The sequence below is a fragment of the Lates calcarifer genome, linkage group LG19 (genome assembly GCF_001640805.2).
Source record: "Lates calcarifer isolate ASB-BC8 linkage group LG19, TLL_Latcal_v3, whole genome shotgun sequence".
NCBI classification, from domain to species: domain Eukaryota; kingdom Metazoa; phylum Chordata; class Actinopteri; family Centropomidae; genus Lates; species Lates calcarifer.
In genome coordinates this window covers 14,829,838-14,857,247 of record NC_066851.1, presented here as the reverse complement: position 1 = coordinate 14,857,247, position 27,410 = coordinate 14,829,838, and the positions used below count along the sequence as shown (strand labels likewise).

The 27,410-nt window shown below is 44.8% G+C and overlaps 1 protein-coding gene across 1 annotated transcript; it reads right to left on the bottom strand.

Moving 5' to 3' along the window:
- Positions 1-148: 148 nt before the first annotated feature.
- On the bottom strand, positions 149-27,134 carry dync1h1 (dynein, cytoplasmic 1, heavy chain 1). The gene is given in 82 exon segments (XM_018663434.2): positions 149-619; positions 757-881; positions 1,052-1,220; positions 1,333-1,475; positions 1,616-1,769; positions 2,002-2,210; positions 3,267-3,370; positions 3,497-3,714; positions 3,858-4,028; positions 4,138-4,251; positions 4,401-4,524; positions 4,611-4,671; positions 4,767-4,878; positions 4,994-5,154; positions 5,251-5,326; positions 5,422-5,596; positions 5,709-5,803; positions 5,892-6,026; positions 6,168-6,421; positions 6,547-6,697; positions 6,869-7,015; positions 7,120-7,273; positions 7,402-7,424; positions 7,426-7,530; positions 7,613-7,690; positions 7,692-7,826; positions 7,943-7,999; positions 8,001-8,159; positions 8,251-8,368; positions 9,116-9,311; positions 9,568-9,688; positions 9,791-9,910; positions 10,018-10,191; positions 10,286-10,490; positions 10,596-10,810; positions 10,965-11,126; positions 11,217-11,331; positions 11,445-11,578; positions 11,697-11,826; positions 11,962-12,125; positions 12,309-12,474; positions 12,565-12,686; positions 12,797-13,003; positions 13,139-13,372; positions 13,489-13,629; positions 13,740-13,970; positions 14,064-14,288; positions 14,386-14,542; positions 14,646-14,884; positions 15,007-15,219; positions 15,347-15,530; positions 15,616-15,856; positions 16,012-16,171; positions 16,314-16,414; positions 16,540-16,822; positions 16,911-17,105; positions 17,197-17,551; positions 17,663-17,836; positions 17,989-18,155; positions 18,251-18,331; positions 18,333-18,398; positions 18,548-18,757; positions 18,861-18,971; positions 19,073-19,186; positions 19,345-19,500; positions 19,708-19,947; positions 20,053-20,172; positions 20,315-20,425; positions 20,661-20,837; positions 21,009-21,149; positions 21,302-21,448; positions 21,597-21,746; positions 21,878-22,057; positions 22,175-22,597; positions 22,713-23,366; positions 23,557-23,784; positions 23,895-24,166; positions 24,265-24,451; positions 24,578-24,833; positions 24,972-25,145; positions 25,320-25,407; positions 26,749-27,134. Coding segments are annotated over 82 exon segments (13,923 nt in total). The 5' UTR covers positions 26,999-27,134; the 3' UTR covers positions 149-490.
- Between the last annotated feature and the right edge of the window lie 276 nt (positions 27,135-27,410).

Below are 27,410 nucleotides of genomic sequence, written 5' to 3'. Positions count from 1 at the left end.
CGCTGTTGAATACAGATGGTCTAATTTGCACCTCCCTCCTGTATTTTACTTTACTCTTTTAATTTTAAAAAAGGTACATAGTTAATATATGATATTGAATTTAAAACAAATATTTACAAGTACAGAAAGACCACACTGAAGTCATTAATGCACTTCATCTCGTCCTTTCAGGAGGCTTTATTCAATCTAAAAACATACAAGTTCTTTCATAAAAACGTGTTTTACTTTCAACTTTCCTTTCCCACATTTCATTTTCTCCTCATTTACCATCTAACAACATTCCCCTGACCTTCCAAAACACTTTCCAAAAACATTAAGAATAGGTACATGTTAGTTACTGTTCTACAAATGTCTCCAACTACATTTTATACTGGAATGCAACAGGCTACTCACTATGGTTTAAAATGGTGGATAACAGGTAATGGATGTAAGAGATTAAGTGTGGTTTAATAATGAAGACTCTCTGGTCTTAAGGAATGACTTGTTTCATTTACTCTGTGCACAGGATGGCAACTCCACGCTCGTAGAAGCTGTGTGGATCTTCCTTGGTGGCAATGTCAAAGTCAACGGTGAAAATGAGGTCAGACCTGGTGAAGTTCAGGTAAACGGGCAGAGTCACCTGCAGGGAGAAGATCAAAATAAGATGAAGACAGCAAAACCAAAACTACATTTAAAGGCCTTATGTTTTTCTAAATCCTTACTAACGATACAGATCATTACTACGAAATGTATTTAGTTGTGTATCCATGTTCATACCATGTGTCTCTTCTCAGCGTTGCTCTGCTTGATCCAGCGGAGCTGAGTGAGAGGCAGCTCAGTGGAGATGGAGGTGGACAGAGACAGCTTGTTATTGGCACAGGTGGCTCCCTGCAGTTTCAGACCTGGGAGAAACCGTGAACAAAGAGTTCTGTGAGTTCTGAGTTTTTGAAAGAGATTTTGAGTTTTGAAGGTATCTAAAAAAGGACAATTTTCAGTTCATGTCCTCTAATAGTGACTTTTTTAACAGCGGAGTAACTGCTTCTTTGTATTTTTTGGACTCTGCTTGTCTGACCTTTGATGCCGAAGCTGCAGGCGTCCAGTGCAGCGCCCTGGGCGGTGGTGACATTGACCTCCAGACACAGCTCTTCCAGAGACCAGCTGTTGGCCTGAGCCACATACTGGCGGGTTGCGGTGATGTAAGCCTCTGGCACAAACAGGCTGCCGAGGCACACGTGGATGTTCTGGATAAGGAGAAGAGGAAAATGACATATATCGTGAGTGCCTGTGAGTTTTTGAGGAATCTATCATTCTATTTAAAACTCTAAGGTTGTTTGATGCTGTTAACCAAACTACCTTCAGTTCCTTTGCACCCCCACTGGCAGCACCCTGGGAGATCTGCTGCAGCTGTTTGATTCTCTCACTGAAGTCAGCCACCCACTGGATCACAGTCATGGAGGCTGGGACTGTGTACCGACACCAGCTGCGAGGGAGGATACCTGCAGAGACAGACATATAGCATTGTTATTCACTCAAAGTACAATCTGTTTGGACTAAGACAGACAAAAGGAATTATGTGTGTAGCGATTTCCCTGTATTATTTTGTCTTCAAACATGTAAGCTAAACCTTAGAGTTTACCTTTAACAAGGTCGCTGATGAGGGTGCGCAGGTAGTTGGTCTGCTTCTTCTTGCCCTCGCACACTTGCACCACATCGGACAGATCCTGACGAACCTCCTGCAGCATCTTGCCGCCCATCTTCACCTCACGCTCAAAGAACCTGAATAGCGGGTCCTGGTGGTTTTGTGTTTGGACGAAGAAGATATTAAATCAAACTCAAGTACAAAATCATGTACTGAAATTCAAACCTGTGTATTTATTTCATTTTACCTTGTTATCTCAAGAGTTGAGCACAAAAATTTTAAACACAACATAAAATCGACATAACAGTTATTCCTGAAGATGGTCCCCACATGTCCCCTGAAGTCTGCCTGCAAACCACCTTTCCTCTTATTTCTGCCATTACCTTGATGTTCTCCACTGTGCGTTTGAGTGGATTGACCGTTTGGGGCATGAGCTGCAGCCAGTTGCAGGCAGTGGTGTGGAGGGTCCTCATCCAGGCCGGCTGGGCGTCAGATGTGGATGAAGTGCGCTCCTTCTTCTCCGTCTCATAGGCAAGGTCATCCTCATCCTCCAACATCTGCATTTTCAGCATCTTACCCATCATGTCAGTGCCTGCGCAGCCCCGGCGGCAGAGGGAGTGAGTGAGCGGGGAGGGAGGTGGTGGAGAGGAGGGAAAACAAGGCCGTGGTGGGAGGTGGGGAGGAGAAGAAATTAATAGTGGAACAAAGAAACAAATAGCTTACCTCAAGGATGTTTTGAGAAAGGCTTTGTTTTAACACAAAAGAATTAGTGCCAGACAGATAAACAAATTAGGACTACACTGGGTAGGACAAAGGACACACACAAGGCTTAAGGCAACATTTCCATCAAACGTAGCCATTCAACACAGCTCCTAAACGGATAAATTAATCAAACTCTTGACTGATTGGACCTGTAAAAGAAATAAATGTAACAAATGTAGGGTGTCGGGTTTTGAGGGAGAAACCAAGGGATGGGAGTGAGGACAAAAGGGAAAGGGGAGTGTGAAGGGTTGTCCAAGGGGAAGATGCTTCAAGAGCTGGGATTGGTGGTGTTGTGGAAATCAATCCAACAAGGCAGGGAGGGAGGATATGATAGGGAGCAGGGAGGATGGGGAGGTGTGTGGTTGTTTTGAATACTAATCTGAGGGTGGGGTGGGGATAGTATCTTGGCAAAGCAACATGATGGCTGTGAAATACAGCTGCTGGAGGGTGAGGATACACACACACCCATCCTTTGGGAAGAGCACCTTTTAAAGGTACAATGGCTGTGAACTACAGCTAGGCTACAACTACACAGCTTAACTGCAGGACTACCATACACATGACTACACCTAAGGAGCTACTTGTGAAACCATAGAAAACTAACTGGCAAAGTGAACTAATGAATAGCAGAAGGAGCATCCCTCCATATTCTTGGCACCATAAACACAGTATTCTGCCCCTAGCAGAGGCTTAGATATGCGATCCCGACCACTCCACTGGGGCACTCTGTCAAAGTAAGAGTTAAGACACTAGAATAGAGAGAGATGGTTAATGATCTGTCCTGTGAATACATCTGAACAGACAGACTGAGGAAGGAGAACCAGGATGTGCTGCATTCCAGTTGCTGTGACAAAACAGATGATAAAGATGACCAGTTGCAGCATACCCTGAGTGGTGAGCAGGACCTTCTCCGCATTGCTGGGCAACCCGAGCCAGGATGGAGTTTGAGTGTCGGGCAGCATCTCTACCCAGTGCATGAATTCCTCACGTCTGCAACAAATCAAAATTACAAGCAAACTTTACTGGTTGAGGTCATCAGGAGCACAGTCTTTCAATATATTTTCAGCACCATAGGAGTGGTGTAGTTGTATAAGCAAAAATCCAGCCACTACTGACCGAATGCCATCAGGCATCTTGATGTCTTTGTGCCCATCAACCTTAAGGGCCAGTTTGAACTCGCTGTCGAAGCTTCCCTTGGTGAAGATGCGGTCCAGGAAGGTGTTGAGGAGACGCTGGTCAAACTCATTGTCGATGCGGCCGCCATAGATGGACTGGGCCATCAGGGTTTTCAGAGCAGCCCAGGGGATCTTGTCTGGTGCAATATTCTGACGGCCCTGTGTGTGTGTAAAGGTTAGTAGATCAGGTATTAATTTATGGGTTGTTGATACAAGTTTGTATTGGTAACAAGGTGTTCTTATGTTGACGCATTCAAGGCAGTTAAAAAAAAAAAAAAAAAAAAAAAAAAAAAATCTGAAACCTTAGCAGTGTCGTCCAGCCAGGTGTCGACGGTGTCACAGGCAGAGCGGAGGTCAGACTCTCCAAACTCGTATTTCTTGGACCATCCCAGTGGTGCATAGCGCAGACGCTCCTGAATGACTGCATGGAACCAAGCCAGCAGGAAGTATAGACGAGCACGCTCATTGGGAGACTGTAGAGACATGGAAGAAAGTTATTCAGATAGTAAATGTGAAGGAAACATTCAGATGGTCAACAATGTAACTTCTGAAGTATATGTTGGTGAAGCTATCTCAACTCACCTTGCACATGCGAGCCACAGGGATGCTGCTGAAGGTCCTGAGCATGTTGGCCTTGACACCAGGAGGAGGCTCAAACACAAAGATACGACCAGCACGAAGCAGATTCACTGGGACCTAACAGGAAAACACAGTCGTATGACTTATGTAGAGTGGAAAAGAATTGGAACTTTGGAACTAGAGGTGAGACTTAATAGCTGTGCTGTCACTCAAGTCTTCAATGCCAAGATTCTGAAATTTTTATGAGAATTTTATGAAATTTTTACCTTGGGGTTGATCTCCATGGTCAGGAAAAGCCTGAAGCTGGCATGAGGCTGCATAGAGTGGAGCTTCTTCTCCAGCTGCATCAGCCACCCAGGAGCCAAGTGGACGTTCTCCAACATCACCCACCTGCAGGATGAAAAGCAGTCCGTATAGAAGCACAACAAAAAACAAAATGGATATTTTCACAAATACACATAAACAACATTTCTCACCTGCCAGACTTGACAGCAGTGTTGATATCTCTGTCAGCCTTATTGAAGCCCTCAGCCGAACCTGTAGACAGTCAAAGAACAGAAATCTTTACAATATCCTCACTGGTAGCAACAAAATTTAAAATGTGAAGAGTTATGAGATGATTCCTTCCATACCAATAGAGATGGAAGTGATCTGTTTGTTCTGCTCAGCAGCCAGATCTCTGACAAGCCCGCTGGCATCATAACCAGGTACAGAGCACATCAGCACTGGCGTGCTGGGCTTCACCTATAAACACAAGAAGAGGAATGTCAGCCACAGATTCAACAGCCTCAACAGCCTGACACCTGACAATGACAAAAGCCTCTGGTGTTAAAGTTACTGAAGAAATATTTGACACTACCTCACTGTCCACAATATTAGCCAGGTCAAGAGGCTGCTCGATGATGTTCATGAAGGTCTCTCCGAGCACCTTTGAGACAAAAATGTGCGACATGGCCAACAGACGGTCGGGACGGAAGGCCTGAATGAGCAGCAGCTGATGCACTGCCTGGCCAATGGTAGCTGAGCAGAAAGTGACAAAAATGAAAAGGTCAGAACAAAGTGAGTTATGAATTCATAAAAATAATAATTTTACAATTTTTCTACACTGATACTCACTGGACTGCTTCTCCTCTGACCACAGATAAGGAACAGCCAGCTCTGGAGTGTTGCTCTCAATCCACATGAAGAATTGCTGAAGTAACAGATCAAAGCGATAAAGATCAGTGATACAGTTCATATTCAGATTCTGTAAGTGCTAACAGACCAACAATATCTTTCAGTAGTCACCTCATCAGCCTCCACTTTGGCCACCAAGTCTTTGAACGCTGGCAGGCGGCTGAGACGCACCATGGCCTCACTCTGTTCACTGGTCAGACCCTTCACCTTGGGCAGTGACATGCCAGTCAGAACTATCTCCTTACCACGCAGGAAGTGCTGGAACTCGGCATCATATGAGGGCTCACTGGAAAAAGGTGGATTTAAATGGTTCAGATTTGTGCTGGATGATGGTAACTGGAAACACTGTTTCATGCAGTAAGCTTGAATTAGGTAATAGTTTTTTGCAGGCGACTTACCTGGTCATGCCCTTCAGACTGATCTTACCCAGCAGCATGGCAAAGGTAATGTGGTCCTGGTGCAGCATACCTCTGGCCACTCTGTTGAAGGCCACCTACATTCAAAAAAATAAACGTCATGTCTATTTTATTCATGCCACCCAAGAAAATGAGCCTCTTGTTTTTAAAATGTGTGGTTCAAACCTGGAAGAGGTCCTTGGTGATGAGAGCAAGTCTCTGTGAATGATCACTGATGCTCTTGAGATTGGGGTTCTCATACAGCACTGTGTGGTAGGTGTCCAGGAAAAAGTGAAGAGAGTACTGGTACAAGAAGTGCATCTGGAACAAAATACAAAAAAGTTAGGTTAGTATGGAAATGTGCCTGGAAATATAGATCATATTTTGCAGATTAATGTAACAGAGACATAGTAAAGAGATTTAAATGGATTGGGTGACAGATTAAGTAAGATGTAACCAGACCTGGTTGAGAGCCTCCATGGTGAAGTAGATGCTGCTGCAGGCAGAGGACAGAGAAAGATACTGCTGTGACACAGCCTCCACCTCAGCCATGACGATATCTGTCTCCTCCACCTTTCTGGTCACTTCAGCTGCCTCCTTCTTCAAGTTCTCCAGCGTGGTGATGATGGTGTCGTCATCAAGGATACGGCCCTTGACCTCATTGAGGGCCTGCAGCAGGGATTTCTCCAGCTGACGCAGACGCAGCTGGAACTCGCCTAAAAGAGAGAGGAAGAGAGTCATTGATGGGATTTCTCATTTCACTTAACTCTTGCATCCCGGTTGGCGTCCTCTCCAGCTGTGACCTGTCATTGTGTAGTACATCTGCCACTTTCTGTCTCACCTTGCAGTTTGAGGAGGTCAGAGCGTTTCTCATCCACGTCAGGTCTCTCAGCCTTTAGGACCTCGTTGAGACACTGGCTCTGCAGGCTGCTGCGTGTCACGGTGAAGTTAACGAATGTCACACGAGAGCACAAATCTGGTGGGAACTCAACCTGCACACACCAGAGAGAGAAGATACACCATATAAAAACAGATTAACTTCTTTGTACAGGGAAATGCTCTACTCTAGTCCTAGACGAGACTTATAGATTTAAACCTATTAAAATTTGTTACACGTTGACTAATAATCTTACATGATAAAACCTGATTGCTGATCTACTCACCGTTGGGTCTCGTGTGGAGAGGAAGATGACAAATGAAGGTGACAGATCGATGTCCTGGTCTCCGAGGGTGATGAGGACACGTCCTCCAGTCCTGCGGACCTCTCTGTTCAGCACCGGGTTCAGGATAGGGTCGTAACTTTCTACATCCTTAAGGGCGAAAATGTGAATGTGAATTAATTAATCTGTGATAACTACAAGAGCAGTCAACAGTAATCATGTAGTATGTGCACAATAAAAGTAACTGCTCTTACCTGGACCAGCAGTGGGTTTCCGAAACGCAAAGCGCTCTCCAGGTTCTTCCTGAAGGCATCATCCAGGAAACTGGTTCTGGTGATCTTGCGGTCTTTGTACTCATTCATTATGAACTCTGTTGCTTGGCCTGATGGATCGATGATGAGCGGGTACCTAGAGAGGGCAATGATATAGAATAAATGAATATAGATCTAAAACCAAATCCAAACCAATCAGTGCTCCAGAAATGATCAGTTATAAAACCTAAAAACATTACAATGCCACAAAAGAAAGATACTGACCTGTTGAACCTCTTGAGCATGATTGGCATTCTCAGTGCAGAGGTCATCAGCTGGGAGGGAGTTGGCTTGCCAACGCAGCCTCTCATCAGCATTGGACAGGTACTCAGTTCTGGCAATATCTGTACGGAACTGAGAAATTGAACTAGAGTTAGGAACCTGACACAAGATTACAAAGACAGACTTTGGCCATGTGGATCAGAGCTTTAAGTACCTGAATGTTGGCCTGCTGCAAATGGTGAGACCAAGTAGTGAACAGGTTCTGTCTCATCTGTTGTTCAAAGTAGCCAGCAGTAAGTAATGAATGCTGCAGAGAGCAAACAGTCTCCAGCGATGGTGGACATCTGGTTCTTGAAGGTCTCACTGGTCTTCTCCCAACGATCCCTCTCAGCTGACAGACTCTTCAGTAGGGCTGTGCTGCGGTTCACCTGAGTAAAGAGACCATGAGCTCAGGAAAATGCTGAAAAATACTTCTGCTTGAAGTGGAATAAATCAGACAGATAAAGAGAGAGCAAAACATTTATTTGGCCAGATGGCCAGTTACCTTAGCTTCAACAGCAGCCAAGTCAGCCTTGATGGCCTGGGCCTCTGAGATGAGGACAGGCGTACTCTTCCTTGTAGCGAGCGATGCTAGCCTCCAGGTCCCTGATCATCTGCTCCACCTCTTCTGCCTTTGTCTTGTTGTCCTTGGCGTCATCCTCGAGCTTCTGCAGTTCGTTACGCAGAGGCTCCACACGCTTCAGCATGTCAGCGTAATTGAGCTAGGGGAGTGGAGGAACATGATAGACATTAAAAGGAGCACTCATTTAACCTATTATCATATTAATTTTCATATTATTCAGGGCCTCCTACCTGAGCAATCGCCCATTTCACCATAGGCCCACAAGCAAGAGAGGCCCTGTTGACTTGGTCATAGTTGTAGCTTGGGTTGGAGAGATAGTTTTTCTTCATCTTCTCACGGATGGAGTCACTGGATAAAGTAGAAACAGTCCAAAAAATTAGAATACAGCAGCAGTCAAATACCTCCATGCAAATGTAGAAAAATGATCACAAATCACTGGAATTAAATATGAATTAACAGAGTATTACATAGGATCATTAGAATTTTGTTTGGCTTGTGGAAGGGGTGCAATTTCTACCATCTTTACTGTGAGATATGTAAATCATGACCAAACAACCACTTGCTAGGAAAGGTTAAGTTGACCGCGAGTTACCATCAGTTCATGTTCTGATTCAACAAAATCAACCAATGAGACTGTGCTCCAGAAACCTAAAATCAAATAATCACAGCTTGATTAATATACTGATTGAATATAATTTCAGTTTCCATTAGGTGAAGACTAAACAGACATTTTGACACTGGTACCTCATTTCCTCAGAGGAAAAGTTGACTATGCTGCTGATGAAATTGTCCCTGATAATAACTTGTCTGATTTTTTTCCAGTCATTGGTCTCCTCGCCCAGCATAAGGCAGATAGACTCCAGGGCCAGTTTGACTGCAGCTGGGGGATTGGTCATAGCCCGCACTTCTACTAGGTGCTGCCGCTTAATAGAACTCACCGCTAGTTAGGTGGAAGGGGTTGAATGACAGAAGTAGTGAGAGGAATGGGAGAAGGGGAGTGTTTAGGGCAAGAAAAAGGGGAAAGACAGAGAGAGACAAAGAGGGAGAGGGAGCTCTTTAGTGAACAATTGCAGAATTCATTCTCTCTTATTTCACCTGATCTCCTCAGCAGAGAAGTTAACAATGGTGGGGATGAAGTTCTCTCTCATGATGATGGATCGGATCTGCTTCCAGTCAGTCGTGCTCTCTCCCAGGAGCAAGCAGATGGACTCCAGGGCCAACTTCACAGCTGCAGGTGGATTGGCCATGGAACGCACCTCCACCAGGTGCTGCTTCTTAATGGACTTAACAGCTATTAACATCAGGTGAACAAGGATGGCGATTATGAAAAGGAAGGGGCAGTGATGGAAAGAGAATGAAGGCAGAGATCAAACTGTTAACATGAATCCCTTGGACTAGAAGTGACTGTGAGATAACATAATAAAAAGGGAAAAAACTACTGAAGAAAATGAAGAATTAACTCAAAGTGTATAGCAAACCATTCTTCTGTGATAACAAATCATTCAAATACACTATTAAGACAGTTGTGAATAAACAAACCACTGTACCATTCTGAGCCTCAATAACAGCAGGCTCCACCTGGTCCAGATCCTGTTTGACTCTCAGCTGTTTGTCCTTGATCACCTCCTGCTGCTTGTACACAGCCTCCTGGATTTCCTGGCTCATTACCTGGAATCACAGTAGTAACAGTATAAGAGTTAAAGAATCTTAATAATAGAGAGCTGACAGGCATGTTTGCCTTCTAAGGAGAAAAAAAGTCTTCCTGTGTACCTTTTTCTTCTCAGCCTCTTGCTGGTCTTTGACCATCTTCTTCAGCTTGTCATTAGCAGCAGCATTCTTTGCCTCCAACTCCTGGCTCTTGATTCTCAGGTCACGACGAAGCTCCTCCACCTTGAAGAGAAGATGTTAAGTACAATCAGGGAGAGCAAGCACTGACAAAATAATATCTCGGCATTAAATGTATGCAAACACATCAAAATGAAGTGAAATTATTTTACCTGGTCAACAGTCTCCTTGATCTTGCGGAGACCAACGTTGAGGTGCATCTGCTGCTCCTCCAACTCACTGCGTTTCTCATTGAACAGGTTGGCATACTGGTTGATGAAGTCCAGGTAGTGGCGAGGAGTGATGGCCATGGTGTGACCACCTCGCTTGGCCAGACGGTTGTTGGCCTGTAAAGAGTTGACAACAAGTATTAAGTAGTTAATTTCTGCTAAAGCAAGCTGCACAGTTTTCAGTCACAACCCCCACTGCAAATATCCTTACCTGGTGAAGTGTCTGGTGTACAAACACACAGCCATTGACAATAGCCTCGCGATGAGATGGTGGCTGGGGCAGTTTGTCGTAGACAATGGGCATGTAGTCTGGCACCTTGTAGTTTGGTTTCTCCAGATCCATCTTGCTGGTGAACTCCTTTCCCACCTGATAAAGGGCCTCTGTGGACCAGTCTCCAAACCAGTTCAGCACACACCTGGCATACAGGAGGAGAGTTTTCATTTAACACAGAAAACCCCTGTGTTTCCCTAGTTTTTCTGATTTAACAGATTAATCCTCTGTGATTATAAAGTCTCTGTACCTGTTGAATAGGGCAGGAGATGTGGCAGCCCTGTCCTTCAGGCCCTCTGATGAGGGGTTCATGGTGAAAACCACGTGGAGGTTTCTGATGACCTGGCTGGTGAACCATTTGTACAGTTCTTCATGTGTATCAAGCATCAGACCCTCTTTCTGAGCTCCCTCCTTACACTGAGTCATCAGGGTGGCATACTCATCTCCCTCAAACAGGCCAGGAACCTACAAAGAACAGGTAACATTAAAATATTGAGAACCTGAAAGGTATGTGCACACAGCCCAAACAAATTTCCTATATAAGAAAAATATTCAGTGATGAGACCACAAAGATATAACAACTAGTGCTGCACAACAAACTATAATGTCAGCAAGTTACCTCTCCGTTGGCCAGCAGCGTGTTCATTCTCTCAAGGAAACCAGAGTCCAGCACGTTTGATTCATCCATGATGAAGGCGATCTTCTCATTCTTGCAGCCTGAGCGACGCAGCACTGTACGCAGGTCCTCATCGAAGTCCTCTCCAGTGTACTTCCTGTGCACCTGAAAAACACACACTCACACAAGTCAATAAATGCTCACAGGTAGTTAAACAAGTATGACTTTAAATACTTTTACATGAGTTTTGCCAACCTTGATCTGGTAGACACTAAGTCCGTTCATCCAGGCTACAAAACGAGACAGAGTAGTCTTTCCTGCTCCACTCACACCAATCAACAGGAGATGGCCCTGAGGCTGACGGAAGATTCTAGAGGAGGATATACCCTTTTAAAAACTTGCACACAAAACAAATATACCAATTCTGAAATTCTGAGAAGTCAGTGAGCAGCTTTGAGCTGCAAAACTCAGTCTTTTACTTACCGATCAATCCTAAGGACATGGTCCAACACCTCGTTGAAGAGCACCAGAGGGACATCCAACTCCTCCTCATAGAAAACCTTCAGACGGGCCTTTACATAGTCCCTCAGCTCCTCCTGCTCCACTGGGATGTAGTCCTGCGTCCATATACAAGAAACTCAGTGAAAATGCAAATGATTTGAGAAAATTCCTTATCATTTCAGTAACATTGCTAAAAGCTGAAATCAAAGTATAGTCAACGCATCTCTATTTGACCTTGGAGAGCCAGTTGCTGTAGAGGATAGGCCTGTTGAGAGCCTTCTCCTTATCAATGTTGGGGAAGTGTTTAAGAGCAACCATGTCAATGTTTTCATCTGTCCACCTTCTCTCTTCATCACCAACCAGCCTGAAAAAGTGCAATGCAAGAACAATAACATAGTCACCACATTTGATCACTCCTCAGTTTCATTTGTCAAAAAATGACACCATATAGTTCACACTGTGAGAGATAAAGCTCAGCCTCTCAGTAATGAACGCTCACCTGTCTTGGAACAGGCGGAGGGCCTCATGGGCCCAGATGCGGATGAGCCCCTCGACAGGCAGAGTCTCAAGTGGACGCAGGGCCTCAAAGATACCCCTCACCCAGCGGGTCATTTCTCTGGGAGAGTAGATGTAGTGGGGTTGAGTGTCCTGGGTGAAGCGCTCCTAAGGGGGAAAAAAAAGGATTACATTATATGGTTGAGTAAATATGAATAGTGTCAGTGAAAGGAAAATTAATCAGACTCTGAAAAGCAACCAATAAAACATACTTTTCTTTAGTTTGTACACTCGTTTCTGTGACGACGTTAAGAAAACTTGATGTTTTTGTTATACTGTCAATTCCTTTACCTGAGACATGGTGTAGAACTCGACCATAGCAGCAGTAAGAGGCTCAGCATAGGTACGTAGAGAGGGTATGAGGCGCAGCATGGCACGGTTGAAGGTTCCATAAATCTGGGTGAGAGAGGCTGGGCCGGGATAGTCCACGTAGACCACAGGAACATGACGCAGGAACCTAGAAACAACACAACATCATTTCAAGATTTTCAATATTTTGATATATAACCTCACCGCTTTATTCTCTACTCAGATGTTAAGTCTATACCTGTGTGTAAGAGGTTTTCTGCCAGGGTCAGTTGGAGGATTACAGGCACCAACAAACTGGATCCTCTCCAGTTTGACCCAAGTCTGGTCTGAGGTGCGATAGAAACCTCCATGTTCCACCATCTGCAAAGAAACACAACAAGGGAGCCTTTAGCATACAAGGACAACACATCACAATCATCACAAAAAATTAGCAGCACAGCTGTGAACATTTGCAAAACAATGAATCATACCTGTCTGAGGAAAGAGATGACTCTCTGTGTGCCGTATTTGTCCATGTCTGGCAGATTGATTTCATCACAGAACAACACCAGCCACTTGCCCAGCTGGACGGGGGCGAGGACGACACCATTCGGGGTACGGCGGTACTCACAGTAGTGGTCAAAGGTCTTAAGCAGCAGCTCTGGGGTGGTGGCGCTGGAAAAGTTCAGACCCACAACCTGGCAAAGAGTAGGAGGAAATTTTACAATTACAAATGTCAACATTTCACCTCAGTTTTACTCAGTTTATTTGTACTCACTGAATAGTATAGGATTTATAATCAATCTCACAACTCTTTAGTCCAACTCTCTCACCTCCATATCAGGCAAGGCCCTGAGGGCACTGAACAGGGTCATAGTCTTTCCAGAGCCGGGAGGTCCACACAGCACCAGCGGTTTGTGCTCTGCCAGCCAAGTGTAAAGCAAAGCCTCGTGGCGAACAGTGTCCAGGGTGGGAACCACGACATCTGGGGATGCCACCTTGTGGGTCTCTACCTCAATCTGGGGCACCTTGCCCTGCCAGGACTGCCATTCACCTGAGATGCACACCTGAGTGTAAAGGAAATAAATGTAGTTTGCCTCCGTGACTTTTACAGAAAAGAAAGCATTTTGTGTAGATTTACTGAAAGAACAATCAATAGTTGTTTAACACTCAGGTGCTGTACCTCGTAGTCAATGATAGGGACATTGGGAGCAGAGGGGAGGGGCACAGTGGTGATGCGACGGATGTATTCTCCGAGCTCAGCCCTCATCTTCAGCCGTCCATCACCAGAGAAGGACCACAGTACGGCATAGATCAGATACCTCTGTAGAAAGATAATGCCACAAAATTTATCAGTAACAATATGTTTATAGTTCCAAGGTGATGTAAGTTAAGGTATTTAAAGTACACTGAGAGCAGAACACAAAATATTACCTGCAAGTATCTCTCGAGCTGATCAATGGGCATGGGGAAGTCAGGGTGGTTGTTGTTGTAGAGAGCCACATTACGGCAGGCCTGGTGCAGCATTGAGAACAGGGAACCCAAGCAGCGCAGGCGGGTGAAGTCCATGATGTGCTCCATCTTGGAGGCATGCTCTAAGGCCTTGATCACCAACCCTGTGGAGGTGAAGTATGGCTGCAGGATAGCTGCAGCATCACGCTGGATCTAGTGTAACACACAGCAGGATGTCAGTAAAGAAGCAATGTTTGACAGTGTTGTGTTATTTATACAGCGTATCCTGTATTTTCTTCCATTTACCTGCAGCATTGGTGATGCAGCCTCCTCCTCATCCTCTGTGCCCTTCCTCTTGCGCTGAGCTTCATCCTCTCCCTCATCCAACGGGATGCTGCGAATGCGAGCCAGGAAGTTGTTGAAGATCATGTCAGTGCTGAGGACATCCTCACTGAACCAGACCATACCACAGCGAGACACAGTGGCCAGGGTGGCGTACTTCAGGTCCTGTACTTCAAACATAATACGCACCTGTGGAGAAAGAGAGAAAAAAAAATCAGGGTAAATAAAGGCTGCCAACAGACCAGATTAAAATGAGGCATCTGTGTATGAAGTGCTGTGCTCATACATTTGGTGGTAAGCTGAGACGCTCTCCATTGGGCAGGGTGAGCAGCTTGTTGTCATCCAGGACTGAGTTGAGATTTTCAACCCACTCAGGGTCAACATCACCATCAAAGATGATCCACTGGCGCTTCTGTAGCTCACCTCGTACATTGTCAATGATCCTGGAATTAAAAGAAAAAAATATTTTACACCAGTTATTTTCTGCAACATCAAGATTAGCTGAGTAGAGTTATACCCTTAATAACAAACCATTAACAAACTCACTTCCTGAGGATGTGTGTGAACAAGCCATCGGTCCATTCACGAGTGTTGGGGTCCAGGGTTCCGTACAGGTGATCCTTGCTGATGGCCTTGGGGTCGATGATGTGGGCCACACCCTCGACACCTTCCAGCCTCTCCAAGGCCTTGAGGAGCACCCTCCATGCCATGGTCTTTCCACTACCTGAAGGTCCCACCATCATCAGACCGTGATTGATCTGTGTGATCTGGTACAGTTGGAGCACCTGGAAGAAGTTGAATCAAGTTTCAGAAATTAAAGTAGCTTGATTGCTGTGGAATTGGATCTTTGACAATTACTTGTAGAGGCACTAACCAAATATATATCAATTTTGATTCAGCTACATACCTTTTCCACCCACATACTGCCCACATCGTCACCATCTCCGTAGGTGAGGTACATCTCCCCGCAGACCTTCTTCAGCTCCTCCCTCAGAGCAGTCATCTCTCCTCGCATGTACTGGACCCCAGGGAAGACGTCTGACAGCAGGCTGAACAGCAGGGGGATGTCCTCTGCTACCAGCTTGGGGACCATGGTCTCACATACACTCTGGATCAGGATCTGAAATAAATGGCACACAGAATAAGTGAAATAACCATTCAAGATGCTCAAATTTCTGCTTGGATTCTGGGAGAAAAAAAAAGAAGGAAAATTTCAATAATCAAACAATACAGAAACATTTTTATACCTCCTGTTCTGGAAGGTTCTCAGCAATCTCATTTTCATCAACATCCTCTCCGCGCTCAAGCTTCTCCCTTTTGATCCTCTGGATGCGCTCACGCTTGACATTTCCAGCACTGATCAGCACGCTCTTGAGAGCTCGAAGGCCAAAATCGTAGTGACTCTGAGATGAGAGCTGCTCGTCACACAGCCTGAAATAGAAGCAAGGGATTAATTCTGAGAAGAAAAATCCTCTCACTGGTATTTAAATTTTTCTTGAACAAACAGGGTACATACTTGAAGAAGGGCACAATCTTCTTGGCGAGGGTCTCAGCAGTGCGGAAACCTTGAGAGTAGAGCATGACCTGTGCGATGAGCTGGCGATCAGGCTTGGTCATGGCCAAGCTACGGAACAGCTTTTTCAGATTGTCAGGAAGGTTGGAACGGCCAGCGTAGCCAGGGTTCATGGTGATGAAGATGGCCATGTCTGGGCTCACCTTCACCTGCTTGTTAAGGAGCTCTGTAGTAATGGGCACACCTGAGAGGGGGACAGATGATACCTTATTTACAGAACAGTTCTCAAGTAGAACTGCTGGTCAGTAAAGTTGAGACATTGTTTTTTGTCAGTTCTCAAATTAAATCTGAATTCCTTACTCATTATGACATCTTAGTTCCCACTCATATAATACTTACTCCTGTCTCTGTTTGGGTTGCTGTGCTCTCTCAAGGCCACCTGGATGTACTGCACCTGCTGGGAGACAGCAGACAGCATTCTCTCCTCCAGACGGTTGAACTCGTCGAAGCAGCCCCAGGCTCCCACCTGACACAGACCCACGAAGATACGACCCATGGCCTAAAACAGAGAAGATCGATAAAAGAGATAAGTGAGTTAAACAACCAAAGAACCAAATCTTGTAAAAAAAACAAACAACAAGCAAGTGATTCAGTCTTGGCTATAAACTAGCTTTAAGAATGAAGTCAAAACAGTCATGTACCTGGAAGTCAAATGTCTCGTCACAGTTGAAGACCAGGACAAAGCGGCCGAGCTGGTGACCAAGGGCTTTCACAGACTCAGTCTTTCCTGTGCCAGCAGGACCTAGAGGACAAGACAAACTCAGTAAAGTTCAGTGTTTTTTTTTTAAATGTAAAACTGTATTTTTCTTAACAGAAGATTCTCTATTTCTTGTGTGAAAGAAAATAAGTCATATTTAATTTTCATACCGAATGGTGACCCTCCAAGGCGAGCCTCCAGAGCCTGGGTCATGGTCAGATAGCAACGGTCTGTCAGAGGGGTCTGGACAAGCTTGTCCTGGACACCCAAGTACTCAAAGCCGTAGTTGAACTTGGCATTGGCCATCTGAATGGACAGCTGTTGCAGGACATCTGTCTGCTTGGGGTCAAAGTAGAAGCGCATCTGGCTGAGCCACTCAAAGGACTTGGGGTTGTCAATCTTGTTCTTGATCAGCGTCCTAGTCACATCACGTTGGTGCACGAGCTCTGTGATCTAAGAGGGAGCAGGAGAGGGATTTCAGAGTTTTTTCATCATACAAAGATTCTTTTAAAAACTATACTTTTTTAAGAAAATCACTGACCAGGTGCTCCAGTTTCCTCCTGCGGAGTGGAGGCTGCTCCATCAACACAGTGTCAGCCAAAACGTTGAGAGTGGCTTCCACATTTGACAGCACTCCCTGCATAGGAGTCATATCCCCACCACCAGCAATGGTGGTCAATGCAGACTCGATGTTCTCAGACCAGGCAATCTGGGCGGACAGGACCACCAGCTGAGCCTGTGGAGAGAAAAATAGATATGTGAATTTTTGCAAACGTGTCACCAGATTTACATGTCTGTAAGATATAGTGAATGCTGTCAATGCTGACCTGATAACAATCAATCCAGTTGATGTATTTGCTCAGGTCAATGGCTGTGCCCTTGTTGAAGGCTGTGACCTCTGTGACAGACTCAGCTAGCAGCTTGGCCAGCGTCACCCTCATCTCCTTCTCCACCAGTGTCAGCCACTCGTTGATCTTGGGGTGCTCTGTGATGGAGACTGGTGTTTTGTAGAAAACCTCCTCACCCTCGCGGGAGGAGATTCCCAGCACCTCTGTGTTGTCCTCATTGAGCAGGATGCTGGAGACACCAGCAAACATTTTTTTGAAGTGCTTCTGCAGTTTGGCAACGTTCTTGCTGTTACCAATGATCTCGAGCAGGTCCTCGTCTCCAACGAAGTAGAACCTGTGAACAAAAAATTTAACATAATCATTAACTCTCTTTTCAATGTGCACCATTAAAACTATGCATATTCCCTCCTTCAGGTTCAGTTCTGCCTCAGTGTCATCTTTATACCTGGGGAAAGAGGATCTCTCTCTCTCCAGGTATTCTCCAAGAGCTTTCTGGATTTTTCCCAGAAGGTCAGCCAGACGCTCCAGGGACCTCTGTACTCCCTGTATGTTCAGCACATCCATAACTAAAGGAGACTTTGTCACCTTCTTCATCAGCGCCAAGAACTCTGTGCTGATACTGTGGAATAAAGACACAGAGAGAATGCATTAAGTTTAGCACCAATATGTCTCCTCAGCTTGTCAATTGTCTGAAAGGCTTTTAAATGTTGACATTACTGCTGGAATTAATAAATAAATTCTGGTTTCTCAAAATAAGGGTCCTTCATTTACCTCTGGAATCTCTGGGTTTCAACTGGCAGCAGATGTTTAATATCAGCACTGCCTGTGAAGATGCCTTCCAGGTAGACCCAACGACGCTGGACATCGATCCAAACGTCAAACAGAGCCATGATGCGATTCAGTTTGTCCTCCCAGCTCAGGGCATCTTCCTCAAACACCTGGGAAAAAAAGGAAAAGGAGCATGGTGTTGATGCAGTTCTGAAACAATCTTAAATCTGTTGTCTCAATGAAGAGAACACATAATTCTGTTTACCTTGTAGTATGGAGACAACTTCATGGCAGAAACACTGTTGATATGTTCTTTGACCTTGTTGAAGAGGTCATCCCAGCCTCTTGATCAGACGACACTTGTTCTGATAGTTCACCAGGTCGAGCTCGTACGAGTTCCACACTTCACGGATCTGAGCATCAGCAAGCAGAGAAATATTATAAGATGCATGTTATTTGTAATTATCTGGACTGGAGGCTCTGGATAAAAAAAACCTGTAAACTCCCCACTGTAAACATTACAATTACACTGCATAATCTCTTGAAGACCATCCCTCTTCACCTGTTTGAGGAACTCCTCCAAAGCCATCTCTCCCTGGGCTACCAGGAGAACATCCTTCACCACCATCTCATTCTTCTGGAGATCCACATCCCAGATCTGTCCCAGGGTCAGCTCAGACAGGACCCAGTTCACATGCAAACGCTTCATCAGCTGCTTCCAGTGACGGTCCTTGAGAGCCTCTGATTTCAGCTCAATCACCAACATGTTGACCTGGTGAAAGAAAGGAACAGGGAGAGAATTTAATAACCCATGATTTTATTTTTCATTTTTTTGGCAAAATTTGTGCTCAGTGAAAAAAGACTTGCTGCCTGACCTTCAGGTATCCTTTAAGCAGCCTCTGGACGTACTCATAGGAAGCGTACTGTCTCAATCGTGCTTGGAAGTTCTTCAGCTGGTTCAGAAGAGCATCCAGACTCTGACGAAGCTACAAACACAACACCGACAGGAGAACAGTTATATGCAAGATCATTTCAATAATATACAAAGGAGATCTCATAATCTGAATATTTAATGTATACTTCTTACCTTGCGAGGCTGTACAGACACCCATGGCTGCTCTTTCATTTGGTCGATTTGCTCCCAAACCTTCGACAGCTCAGACCACACCTCCTTCAGGTCATGTAGCTCCTCTAGTGCCACCTACAAGAGACCACAAAGACAGAAAAGAGTCCCCCAAAAGGCATTTATTTAGTCATCTCTCTTGTCTTGGAAAGAGGCATAGCAGTTAGAGCGAAGACGGTTGCATAATTTCTTCAACTTGTGACTTAAAGTTTTGTGTGAATGTGTGTAGGCATTACCTGCACCCTCTCTTCACTGCCGCTGAGCAGGCCAGTATCAGTGAGCTCCAGGGCTTCTTTGGCACGGGCACACTTCTCCCTTTCTACCTTCAGACGGCCAAAGTTGCCCTCATAGATGGTCAGAGACTGAAGAGCCTCTTCTGGCCGCAGGTTACCCTGATGGATGACAATGATGATTATCAGTTAGACATTTGATTAAATTATCTCAGGTAACAGAAAGTCACGTCAAATTATGTCTTGTTATCCTACTTTAAATATGAGCAGTAACCAGTTAAACATCCAAAAAACTATGAGCCACTTATAGTTGTGACTGTGCTCAACTTATTATATTTGAAATATAATAAATGACTCAATTTCCCTTACAGCAACTGGTTTGGTCTTCTCCCAGTCATTGAGCAAGTCAGTAGTGCGGTTTTCCACAGCTTTGTCCTCTTGGACAATCTTCATTTGCAGGTTGGCCACCTGCTGCTGAATAGCAGTATCCTTGCGCTTCATTATGTCACTGAAGGCACCCCATTCACCCTCGATGTTATCAATGTAGAGCCAAGAAGGAGGGAACTGGAATCTCTGCTTCTCCAGCAAACGCTGCCCATTACGGAACAACTGGAGGTAAAAGGAGAGAGAATCGGATTAGAACCAATTGTTCTTTAAGCATGCTGATAATCAAAGGAATGAAGGAAAGGCTACTGAATGTTTTAGAGTACTTACATCCACATTCTTCTCAAACTGTTTGATCTTGCGCTTCAGGGTCTGGACGTATGTTATGAAGTTGACAGCATCTGAGGTGCTAGCTGTGTCCACAGAATGTTGCTCCAGATCTTGACGGGACTAGTGAGAGGACAGACAGACAAAAGTGATAAGAAAAACAAACAGTAGTTCACAGAATAATCTTCTAATCACCATCTTTGAAATTAATGTTACTAAGCTGGTTAAAAGACATACATGATTTCTCAATTGTATCATGTGTTACCTTGGAGATCTGGGCATGGAAGTCCTGCATGTTCTGGCCAAGCATCTGTCCAAACTTGCTGAGGACTTCTTTGTGCCAAGAGTCATACTTCAAGTTAACCTTGGACTGGACCTGTTGTCAGGGATAAATAAAACATTTAGGAAAAAAAAAAAAAATCAAACTTGTACAAAATTATGTTTAACAGCATAAACAAGGGGGTTATGTAGAAGAGACCTTCTTATTCCCTAGATACAGAAGTATAAGATTTAATCTGCAATTAATTTTGTAATAAACTATTAACATTTTAAGAGACTGTCTTTTAATAAATAGCTTTCAAATTCAACCCATAAATCTTTGTCATTACTACCTTGCCATAGTCAATGACCACAGGTCCAAACTCTTTGCGTGTTTCTGCATTGTCAAATGTTCCTCGTGCTTTGCGGATCTGGACCAGCAGTGCCTGCCACTTGGTGAGATCTTCACCCAGGCGGTTGTAGATGTTCTCTGCTTGCATGTCCCACAAGCACTGATATTGCAGCCACACCTGGACAGGGCAAAAGAGAAGTCCACGATTAAAAGAGAAATATTTAAAAACTAATGCACTGTATATGATAATGTAGCTAGATATTCAACAGTCATCAAGTTATCCAATAAGCAGGAAAACTAATGTGTGATAACGCATTTTTTTGTGCTCTTAGACCGGTGATGCTCTTACCTTGACGTACTGTTCCACCTCGTTGACAATGTCTTCGACTGCATTGTAGGCTTCCTCTAAGGCTGCAGGGCCATCTGGCATTCTGGTCAGGGCATTTCTATAGAACTTCTCCTCCTCTGACAACTCATAGTGGACACCCACCTGGTAGAGGAAGGACAGGCTTGCTTAGATGAAAGCAACAGCACAAATGCAACAGGACACAGCATCCATATGTCTCTCAATATGTCATATCTGAGCTAAAAGATGGTTTTCTGCTGTGAAAGTCACATCTCTACTACTTAAACTGTCTCTACCTGGTATCTCTGACTCTGGATCCTAGGAAGGGAAAGGATGACCATCTTCCAGGCAAACATTTCCTGGTAGAGCTTGTAGCGACAGTCTTCAATTGGTGGGTTCAGGTAGATGACCTGGTTAGTAATCCTCAGCTCATGGACAACATTCTGGGGATAAAAAAATTAAAAAATTAAATTAAAAAAAAAAAAAAAAAAAAGGTCAGCTGTGTCAAGGCTGTGTTGTTCCAGTAATGTATACACATTAAAATAAAACATGGCATAAAGCAATAGCAAGGTCACTCATCACAATGTTTACCTTGATCTTGGGCTCGCCTCCAGGCTTGTGGCTCACTTGTGGAGCCTCAGTGTCCATGTCCACATCAGCTTTGTCCTCTACCTGACCCCGAAGCACCTGGGTCCAGGCCTTAAGGCCAGCCTGCAAACGCACTCCCAGGATGCGCTCAATCTAAGGAAACACACAAAAAATGCTGTTTTAGAACCATCGTGTGAAAAAACAACACTTAAAATATTCAGCGCATATTTATTCTGACCCACAACATTCAATATCTAACTGAATGAGCATAACAATTAACCAACCTCAATGTCAAGTTTGTTGACCCAGATGGGCAGGTTGGAATAGGAGTGCAGATTGAGGTCATCAACTGCCTTCTGGACTCGGTTTAGGATGTCAGAGAAGGTCTTGTGGTCAAACATGCAAGTGTCCAGAGAGCGGACCTCCAGATCTATCTTCTCCTCAATCAGCAGGAGGTCATCCACCTGGAAACAACATATAACAAAAAACACATTTGTTGTGTCATTCCACAATGAAAAATTGAAGGAAGTCTGTATTCACACAGAATGTATGCTATTGCATGACGACATCTCCACACTGACCTTCTCCTGGAAGTTGAAGACCGTCTCAGCCAGCCTCTGCACATAAGGATCCAGCTTGTAGGACTCCCAGACCAGGGTGATGCCTTCAGTAATGAGAGCCTGAACCTCTTTCTTAAGTCCAGCCACCAGCAGGGAGATAGAGGACCTCTCCTCCACCTTCTCACAGGTGCGCTCGTAGGTGCGAACGCTCTCAATCAAAGAGATGGCGAATGGGTACAGCTGGTTGGCTTGGTGGGCTTTGTTGACGATGGCCAAAGGAACACGGAAGCTCAGCCACTTGAGGTTGCGGACCTCTTTGGACAAGGTGATGATCTCTGGGAGGAAGTTGACTTTGAGCTTGAGCATGTTTCCTGTACGCCCACGGGCACGAGTGCTCTCAATGGTGAAGATGCGGCCGGAGACACCAAGGTTACGCTGCTGCACCTGAATTACAACACATAGGGATGACAAATATTTAAAAACTTGCAATGGAACACAGAAGAATTGAATAGCATTTACAAATACTGTACTATAGTTACGTCTATGATCAATTTCATACCTTGCGAGCCCAGTCATCAAATATCTCTTGAGTGTTGAGTTTAGCCCTGAAGCTATCTCCATCCTGCTTCAGCTTCAGCCCCTCTACATGGTTCTCCCAGCCTTTTCCCAGAACATCCTCCACCCTCTTCATGTAAGCAGTCAGCTGACGGTCAATCTGCTTGGCCCAGATGATGGATCCAGACACAGGTGGCAAGTCCCGGACATGGCTCATCTTACAGGCCTGGCTCTGAGGGTACTGCACTTTGAACTTGTCATGCAGCGACTCGATGTCATCTTTCACGCGCTGGATGAGCTGTGTCTGGTACTCCCGGATGGCGCCGCGGATGTGTGGGCGCACAAACAGAGCATTGAAGCGGGAGAAGATGCGGAACATCTCGTTGGCGTTCTTGGCAGTACCCAGCTGATCACGCAGGCGGGCGGTGATACGGGTCTCTACCCGATCAATGCGCTCATCGTACCGCTTCATAGCGGCCTCCCAGGCTTCCATGCCTTCCTTTGACACATCCAGACCATCGACTTCTTTGACATTCTCATATGCCAGGTTGACCTCCTCGATGGCATTGGCGTCGGCAGCATCAAAGAGAACTCCAGCTACCTTCATATCCTGGGGCTCAACTGTCTCTCCAGGGGCATGTTGCGGCACAGCAGAGACCTGGAATTACAGGGACAATTTTTCAAGTAAGTGTGAATAAAACAAGACATTAATCTCTATAATGTCAGGTTCTGCAAGAATAGAACATTCAAATGTCCATGATTAATAATGGCAAGACATGCTCATCAATTAAAGTGAGGCCACTGCAGATTGAAATAAAAATTTTCTGGTCCAAAAAAGTATAGTTTACCTGAGGCCTCAGCACACGGACGATGACAGCCCTCAACTGCTCATGCTGCCTTCTGAAACGCCTCATGTGGTCAAGGCGGGACTGGAGCTTCCTGTGGGCAGGGCTCAGACGCCACACCATCTTCAGGTTCTCCTCTCTCTTTCTCTTCACAATATCCCTCAGAAGCACTTGGAGTTTCTCATACTCATCCTCCCAGGTCTGGAACACCTCGAAGCAAGCCACCATCACCTGCACAAGGACGTTTAAAGGATATTTAGGAAGACGTGTAATATTTTGAGCAGCTAAATCAAGCATGTATTTCCAGAGGAAAAAACTCTTAGAGACTAAACAACACCAACCTTTTCAAATTCCTCGTAGGCAACATGCATGAGCTTCCTGGTGCCCAACACCTTGAGGAGCTGGGAGCTTAAATCCCTGGAGATGGCCTCTACAAGGCGCAGTGCTCTCTGGATCGGATACTTGGTGTTCCTAATCTTTTTCAGGTGAGTGAATATGGCCATCAGAGCCTGACGGATTTTATCAAGCTCTGAGGCAGAGAGCAGGTCGTTGAGCGGGAAGTCCTTCATCAGAGGATTGTAGTCATTGACAGTTTCCACAGCCTGTTTCAGACCTGTGAAAAGTAGAGTAAGAAAAAATGTTTGTTGTTCAAACTGCTGTGAGCAAAGGGAGTATATGTTACAAAAACAGTTTTAACTGGCTGCTACTCACCGGTGTCAGTGTCAAAGCTGACAGTAGCATGGAAACGTTTGCCGTGTTTGAGGATGTCCAGTGTGAGCAGAACCTCAGGGCTCTCTCTCTTCTCTTGAATCCTGTTAAGGGCTCTTTCCAGATTGAGCCAGAAACTGATCTCCTGCAAGGCTGTGCCCGAAGCTGGGTCACGGTCGAGCTTCGTCACCTGATAAAAGGGTAGGTGGTGGAGACAAATAAACCCAGTAGTAAGCATGAGAGAAAAATATTTACACCTGTTAAATGAACTATCACAGCACTGTTTTTGAGATAGAAACATGGTAATGCTTCACACCTTTTGGATCTCCCTGATCCAGCGGTTGACTCCAGATTGCAGTTGGTTAAGAAAGGTTGGGTCCTCCACCTTGTCTCCAAAGTCAGTGACCTTGGGCTTCTCTCCACGCTCATAGCACTGCTTGGCAATGTTTGTGATGATGGGGTGGATGAGCAGGCTGATCTCAGGAATCTCAATGTTCTGCTGCAGGTGGAGAAGTCCCATCTCCAGCTCAGCAATCTTCTTCTCTACGGAGGGAGCCATCTTATCCCCATCTCTATAGAGTGATAACAAAGATTTAAGTACTTTGGAGGAATTTCCCATCAATGTCACTTTTACTGCTAAATGCTGAGTTTGTGATTCAGTTCATGGTTTTTGAAACCATCAAAAATATATGACACATTCTGAGAATTACCTGTCTGCTTTGCCAGACTCTCGGATATAGGACTTGAAGAAAGGTGCAACAGCATTGCTGATGAAAGAGTGGAGTGTCTCATAGGGAGAATCCTCACTCAAGGTCAAAACTCGAACTTGGGTTGATATGGGCTTGTCTGCATCAATGACTCCTGTCCTCTTGATCAAAGCCAGGCTGCAGGGAAGAAAAGGGTTAACACATTCAGAGCTCAGAATTAATGGCAGCTGAGTGCCATGTAGTAAATTAAACAAATATCTTAAACAGTTTTTTAGTTTTACCAGTAGAATTACATGCTATGGTAAGGTTGAAACTGAGGCTTCCTTTCAGCGCTTCAGATGCATAGTTTACCTGTTGGATTTGATCCCATAGTGTATGTCAATGCTGACATTATAAGTGATGCACTCTTTCTCCTCCTCTCCTTCATCTCCAACATCCTCTGTGTGAAGAACAAATGAAAATCAATATCTGAACAAGTAAACAGAAAATTCAAGAAATCATACTCTGCGAGTAGCCATGTTAAGTGATCATCAGTTGATGTTTGCAGTTGCTTACTCTAATACCCAGGCATCAGAGATCATCAAGATTCTCCCCTAACAAGTAAAGACTGTCAGTCCTGTTCTGTCAGTTTTTGCGGAAAATTCTCTACATTTAATTACCACCATATCACTCAGTCAGAGCATCAAGATAAGTTGAGCACTGAAGTTGTTCAACATGTATTTAGTCACTATTTAGAGATTATTTGGACACCCTACAAGAGCTGAGTTCATCTGTATATAGAGAGCCATGCTGTAGCAGGATGACAGTGCTATCAGACTTTCTGGTCTGCTTCCATCTATCTATGTCCCCACCCTCCTCTGCAAGTGAGGTCATGGCTTGTAGGTAGAAATAGCCATCTGCAGACACTGCACTCTGCATTGCAGCATCAGTATTCTTAGTGCAAAAACATGAATAGGCTGGGGCAGTGACTGTCTGGCTGGGAATACAAAACCTACAGGCTCAGCCTCAGCGGCTGCCTGGTCATGTGCAACATCAAGGGATCAAGGTTCAGCACTCATAAAATATCACTAAAGGCAATCAGCTCTGAAGCTCAGGACTCATTTTTCCTGGGGGAAACTGAAGATAATGTGTTCATTGACACAAGTTGGTTCACATGATAAAACCCCAAGAAGGTGGACACAATATGACTTGTAGTTATGACAAAGGATTCATTTTCTTTTCTTTCTTTTTTTTAATTTCAATGATTTGGGTTTGGCTTGTGTTTTTTTTTTATGGGGGCATGTGTTTTCATTAGTACTGCTGTTTGTACTGCTCTTAATGTGCTTTATAAACTGCACATAAACATAAAAGCAAATGTTATGCTACCTTGCATTAAATTCTACACTATCTATGCAAAACATTAATCAACTGCGGCTGAAATTAACACATATCACTCCTTGAAAATGTCATCAGATAGTTAACATTGAACACCGTCTATGGAATCTAACGTTACTGTGATAGTGTTAGCCATTCTTCCTTTCCCCACCCGGTGTGGCGTAGTTGCCTCACAATGCAACGAGGTGATGGATGGAGATAGCAAGCTAGGTCAGCACTGTTGTCTACCAGGCTGTCGAGTAATACCAGCTGCCCACATAAAATTTAGTAAACAACGTTTGTTTTATAGCCAATTTGCTAATGACGAATAGCTACATACAAGATGGATCCACATTAATAAAACCCTGAACAAAAGGTCCTGTATTCCCCTCAAATTAGCTAGTTAACCACTTCTTACTTAACGTACCTTTGAGTGCACTTCTTTCGACCAGGACGGTATGAACCTGGGGGTCGGACAGAAATTTCTTCATCTGCTCCACGGCGCTTTTCTCCTCTAGGGCGGTTTCCAGTGAGGCCGGGGCCTCGCCGCCATCTTCCAGGAGCAGCGGTACCAGTTTCCGAATGTGCTTCTGCAGCACCGAGGTGTCGGCGACCGTCTGAACGGCGGACACCTCCATGGTGCCGGAGTTTTCCTCCGTACCCCCGCCGTCGGACATTCTTCGAAACGGTCAACGACGGCCTGTCCGCGGTACGAAAGTTAGCAAAGAAACGCGACTGACGTTGTGAAGCTGGCTGTAGTATCTACCGAGGTGGTCAAACGTTGACTGCCGCTGTCAAAACGCCGCAACCGTGGCCGTCAGATTTATTGGCGCAATGGATTGTGGTACATGTCGTTCAAAGAATGAGTATTTCATTGAACAATTCGCGCCGAAAACTACACTTCCCACAATGCAGTTGATCTTTTTTTCTCTCTCTTTGTTTTGTTTTGTATGACAGATAGGGGGAGAAAGGGAGTTGTCTCCAATGATGCAGCTATAAATCTCCTTAACTACAGCTTTTATAACAAAGTACAACGTGATAAACTTTTAAATATGGTGTTACTGATTCAGTGGCGATGTTATGTTCAGA